At 39.7% G+C, this 6,000-nt stretch overlaps 1 protein-coding gene across 1 annotated transcript in view; it reads right to left on the bottom strand.

The window, feature by feature from the left end:
* Window positions 1-6,000, bottom strand: part of edrf1.S (erythroid differentiation regulatory factor 1 S homeolog) — a 48,097-nt gene extending 42,097 nt beyond the window's left edge. The window contains exons 1-6 of the mRNA XM_018226905.2: window positions 5,817-6,000; window positions 4,179-4,372; window positions 2,887-2,953; window positions 1,257-1,382; window positions 310-434; window positions 33-192 (exon numbers count right to left, since the gene is read on the bottom strand). Of these exons, the coding sequence (XP_018082394.1) occupies window positions 33-192; window positions 310-434; window positions 1,257-1,382; window positions 2,887-2,953; window positions 4,179-4,372; window positions 5,817-5,897 (753 nt within the window). The 5' untranslated portion in view covers window positions 5,898-6,000. The remainder of the gene's footprint in view (window positions 1-32; window positions 193-309; window positions 435-1,256; window positions 1,383-2,886; window positions 2,954-4,178; window positions 4,373-5,816) is intronic.

Consider the following 6,000-nt stretch of genomic DNA (forward strand, 5'->3'; position numbering starts at 1 on the left):
AATATTGTACTGAATGGTACCTAGCTCCTTACCTGATTGGAAGCTCCCCCATCATCTGATACAGAGGAAAGTGTTTCAAATGGGGCTGGCCATGCAACATGTTCACGGCTGGTTTGCCCTCCAAGATCTTGAGCTTCTCTGGGCTCATTTGGAGCTGACGGAACTGGTTCTGCGGTATCATCTCCATTGATACTGTAATGGAAAGAGAATATACTCAACTTTTAGGTGGCTAGGCTTCCAAGTAGTTAATACTATTACAAACTTAGTAAACGGTTTATTGTCTGTGTGAAAAGGACAAGGTGTAAATACCTGTAGTATAAGAACTTGGAGAGAATAGCCTTCTGGTACCAATGCTCTTTACTCTTCTTTTTCCTTTGCCACTTTTGATCCATCAGACGCTGATAGAACTCTTTTAGCCATGTCCAGTCTCCTGTCTGGATAATGAAGAACATTATTCCACAAAAATAAGTGCACCATCATTAAGGGCTTAAAGGGTAATTAAATCAATATCTCTGGCCAAAAGCTTGAGAAACAGGGTCAGCATTAATGCACAAGATGGCTGTGTAAATACCCAGGTAATCAAAGTTATGTGCTCCTCCTCCCTGGTTCACAAACAAAATGCTCAACTATAAGCCTAAAATTAAACATCTGCACATTGTACTGACCCTGCTGAAGGTTCTGGTGTGCAAGGGCAAATTCAGACCTGGGCATACAGTGACCAGGGATAGAATGAAATCAGATGAACAAGCATCGTGGAAGTTGTGGGCTGATATTGTGTTATTACTGCAAAACTAGGAACAAATATCTACCGTATATATTACAATCAAAAACACTTTGAAAAGAAGACGGTATGTGCAAGGTCTCAAAAGTTAAAGGATATGTAAAGCCTCAAAATGAATTAATGTGAAAGTGCTGTTCTGAGCACTTTTTCAATTTACACTTTTTTTTTAAAATTTCTAAGGTATCAGCCATTTTTACACTGTTCATATAAACAACACCTTCTGGCCTTTTTGGCTAACTGCCTACAGTTGGGGGGGTGCAATTAAGTGAAAAAAGAAACCTCTTGGGTAAATTGACCTGCTTAGATAGGATTAGAGAACATCAGATGATTCTTCTAACTTATTATTTAAGCAGAGCGACAGAAGATACATTGCCATGGATTATTTTACCCAATGAACTGGAATAATAATAACTGCAAACAATATACCCCCCACCATTGGAAACAACAAATAATCAAAATAAAAGCCGATTCCCACCTGAGAGGATCTCATGAAGAGCTCCTGAATGTCCAGTTCATCCAGAAGCAACGTCCTCCCAATGCGGTGAACAGCCATACTCACATGAGACTTGCTATATGGGATCTTCAGCAGTTTCTTTATGTTCTGCAAATACATTGAAAACATACTGTTGCCATTTTGACAGGGCACAAAAACAAATCGTCATTTTCGTTACCTAATACAAGTGTTTGCAAAAAAAGTAAAGCGCCTTGTAAAAATTATCTAGACCCTTCCTCAAGTTTTACTAAATAACAAAACCTTCCACTAAAAGTATGATCTTTGGAGTTGCTTTTCGTGCAAAGCATGGAAACTCAAATTAGGGATTTATTGTTGCTTAATTTAACTTAAGGTGAACTACCACTTACACTATATTTAGGCTTTGTGGCTACTGCCACACTAGCTGGATTCTTGCAGGCCAAGAATTAGCACCTACACTCCAATCAGCTTTCTGATGTGCCTGCACCCAGAGCCACTGTGTTGACCTCGGTGCAGGCACACAGAGTGGATTTTGGCACTAAAACGCACACTTATGGATTTTGACACCAAAATTCTCTCTGTGTGCCTGCACCCAAGCTAATGCACTGGCTACGGGTGAAGGCACGTGAGAAAGCTGAACAGAATGTAGGGGCTGATGCTCAATCTACGTAGATTTGTAAAGTTGACCGTGTTTTAACAGGGCATTCTGAATTTTTTCCCCAAAATTCAAAAAGCTAAGTATATTAAAAGTGGCCATGTTTTTTGTCCTAATAAATGACTATATACTTTGATTTTTGGTTAAAACTCAATATAAATTTTTTCTAATTTGCTATATAAACCCTTAGACTGGGGTGGACTGTGGGATTGTCTTTGGACCCCATCAAAAAAAAAAAAACGCTCTATAAGGCTACAAATATATTGTTATTGTTACTTTGTATTGCACATCTTTCTATTCAGTCCTCTCCTATTCATATTCTAGTCTCTTATTCAAATCAATGCATGGTTGCTAGGGTAATTAGGACCCTAGCAACCAGATCGCTGAAATTAAAAATTGGAGAGCAGCTGAATAAAAAGCTAAATAACTCGAAAATCACAAATAATAAAAAAAATGTAAAATTAAATTGCAAATTGTCTCAGAATATCACTCTCTTCATCATACTAAACGTTCATGTAAAGGTGAACGACCCCTTTAAACATGATCACATATACAAGGTGTGGTGTCTTAGCTAAATTAACTTTATCATGGGCTGACATACATCGTTTGTGAGCAATTATCCTAGAAACCAAGCAGATACATTGCATTCTAGCATAAAAATACAGCAACAAGGGAGCTGCAAAAAAGTAATTTAAATGGAAACAGTTACACTTTAAACACACTGTAGGTGAGAGATAGGAAAGAACTACCACTACATAAACTACAATTCCCAGCAGCCCTACTTCTTAGAGCTATTGGGAGGGTGCCAGGAATTGTATTTATGCAAAATATGGAATAGGGAAAATATTACCTCTACCACTAAATATATGTAGGGGCATAGGCTGACGTTGCCCTTTTTTTAATCTTCGCCATCAAATATTAACATTAACACATTAACTGTGGTGTAGGTCTGCCCAAAAGAGCATGCAATGTACAAACCTCTGAATCAGCCACAACATCCACCTCCTTTCCAACTGTGTCGATAAAATCATATGCCATGCCAAAGCTGTAATGACACAAAGATAGTTCAACCAGAAATAAAGATTGTGCTGGAAAGATTTAAAACAACCAAAGGCTAACCACATTTGTCCTATACAGTTGTTATAACAGGCAATAGCCTTTAGTGGTGTCTGTGCAGTGGTCCCATACACATGCAGGAAAACTAAATGGGCACAAATATAAATGTATAGGTAGGGCTGCCTCCAGTATGGCTGGTGTATATGGGAAGAAGTAGAGCAAACAAGGGACAAACAAGGGAAAGTTGTGCTCACCAATATTTTTTAAAACCATTAGGCGGGGTGCAATGAGGGTGTGACCACAAAATACAAGAAGTAGAGCAACCCTATACAGAGACAATGGCAATTGCAAAATTTGCAAACAATTTAACAGTTCATGTTGAACTTCTCAGTTGCCCCGATAGCAGGGATTTTTAACTGAACAACAGCTGGAAAGGTGATAGCTGCAGGTTGGCCCTGTTAAAAATGTTCTGTAATGTTGAAGTAACACCAACAATTTAAAAAATGAATGTGTTTTAAAAGAATTACAAAATAATGTAGTTGACTTGCTCTGGTAAAACTGGTGTATTTGATTCAGAAACACAACTATAGTTTATATAAACAAACTGCTGTGTAGCCATGGGGGCAGCCATTCAAGCACAGGATACACAGTAGATAACAGATAAGTACTACTATAGTTTATATAAACAAACTGCTGTGTAGCCATGGGGGCAGCCATTCAAGCAAAGGATACACAGTAGATAACAGATAAGCTCTGAGAAATCCCATATAATACTTATCTGTTATCTGCTGAGTATCCTGTGCCTTTTCTCCTTTTTCAGATTTTAATGGCTACCCTCATGGCTACTCAGCAGGTTGTTTATATAAACTATAGTAGTACTTATCCGTTATCCTTTAACAGATATGGAAAGCCCTGTTCACTGGGGCCAGAGGAAGCAATAAAAAAAATATATAAAATTTGAATTCAAAATAGTATATTAGTATAGTAACAATTCTGGATTTTATGCTACTGCACATGTGAGTCAAAATCTGTGTTACTGATGTCTGGGAAAGGTTAGCAAAATTGTGCAGTGCTTTGTAAGCTTTTCCCTTGATCTGGGGAAAATAATAGTCCTTTTGTTTTAAATAACAATTAATATAACAACGTATTAGTCTTCTTTTCAGGCATAATAGTGTTTAGCAAAAGATGCAGTACCACAATGCAGTATTCTGTACCTCGAAAATGGCTTGCTTTTGCTGCTGCTTTGGATGGCGGGTCCAAGATTGGCATTTTCCCTTAGCCAGTTGGCCGGTGGAAGCTTTAAATCTGTCTTCTCCTGAAGGCGGGCAAATGTAGAAGGTGGGGCAGAGGAATATTTCACAATGGCCCTGCTTTTCACTTCACTGCCACCAAGAGACAGCAAGAATTCCTAAAAAAAGAACAGCGCAGCACGTTTTATCTCAATACAGTAAAACCTCGATTTTAAGTACCCTGATTTTAAGTAATGTTTTCCCGGATTTTAAATCAAAATTTTGTCCTGATGTACACAAGAACTGCTTTTTTTTCTATGAAAGTTATTTGTGAAATAAAGGGTTTAAATTACTAACCAGATGTATATTTTGTTATGGTTCTGCCTGTAAATAGTAATTTCCAATGAGTCTGGCCCTTATACACTCCTGCACCAATCACTTATTGCTTTAGGTTGTGTATGTGACTGACAGAGTCTTGCACATGCCCCCCATAGTATAACATTAACGCTGCAAAACTTATCCCTGATTATTAACACAGTAAATATCTCAAAGTAAAATGGACACCTATGCTTATAAGAAGATGGCGCCTGTGAACTGATGCCCTGAACAGGCCCGGACTGGCAATCTGTGCGTTCTGGCAAATGCCAGAGGGTCTGCTATAAGGTGCCATAGACAGTCAGTATTGAGTGGGCTGGTGGGGGCTGATTGGGCCTCTGTGTACCTGAAATGCCAGGGCCTATTTTAATTCTCAGTCCAGACCTGGCCCTGAATCTGCAACGAGGGGTAAATAGTTAAGAGTTAGGGGCATTTACCCAGGGTAACACCTAGGCTGGGGGGGGAGAAGGGAGAAGGGGTCTATGTAGGGTAGGAAGATAGGGGATTTTAATAAAAAGGGTTTGGATCTCCTTTAAGTGAAATCACTGTGAGTAATGGAGATTGGTGACCTGTAGAAATTACAATTATAGCGACGGGCAACGCACTTACTGCAGACTTGTATTTATTTGTGGGCGACAATTATCCCCTGCCTTAGAGCTATGGCATCCAAGGAGATTAGTTGCCCATGATAAATCTCCTCTTCTGCGGGCGAATAATCTGCACACACTTTATCACAAGTTGCAACTTCAGACGGCTTCGAAAAGCCGAAGCAACATGCGTGTCGATTTACATTAATGTCCATGGGAAAACATTTTCAGATTAGTTCCCCTTGAAAGAGTAGTTTTCTGATTATGCAGCAGCTATAGAAGACACTTGTTCCAATGCGGTCTAGGAGCTAAACCTAGCATGGCATGACTAAATACAGATGTTGTGCAAGGAAAAGCCTTGGGTAGGAGTAGAAGCCAGCATGGCAGGAGTGAATACAGATCTGCAGTGAGTAAAAGAGCCTTGGCTAGGAGAAGCCAGCTTGGCATGAGTAAATATAGAGTGCAGGGGTCAGTATTAAGTATGGGTAGAAGTCTGCTTGGCATGAGTAAATATAGAGTGGGTCAGTATTAGGTATGGGTAGAAACAAGCTTGGCATGAGTAAATATAGAGTGCAGTAGTAGTAATGGCTAAAAGTATTACTCAGTAGCACAAATCCTGTAATAAACAATAACAAGTGTGGGCAGAAGAAGCGCTATATACCTCTGCAGGTTCCTCTGTATTCTCCTCGCTGTGTGAGGGATTCTGTGGGCTCGCACATCCTGCAGACTCCTCGTTATCCATTTCCGACTTCACTTCAGCTACATGCGATACCTACACACCAGCGCCCGCACTAGAAACTTCCAGACCGGCTTCCATTCGACCCGGAAGTGTTCGACAAAATCCC

This window comes from Xenopus laevis, chromosome 7S (assembly GCF_017654675.1).
Source record: "Xenopus laevis strain J_2021 chromosome 7S, Xenopus_laevis_v10.1, whole genome shotgun sequence".
NCBI lineage: Eukaryota > Metazoa > Chordata > Amphibia > Anura > Pipidae > Xenopus > Xenopus laevis.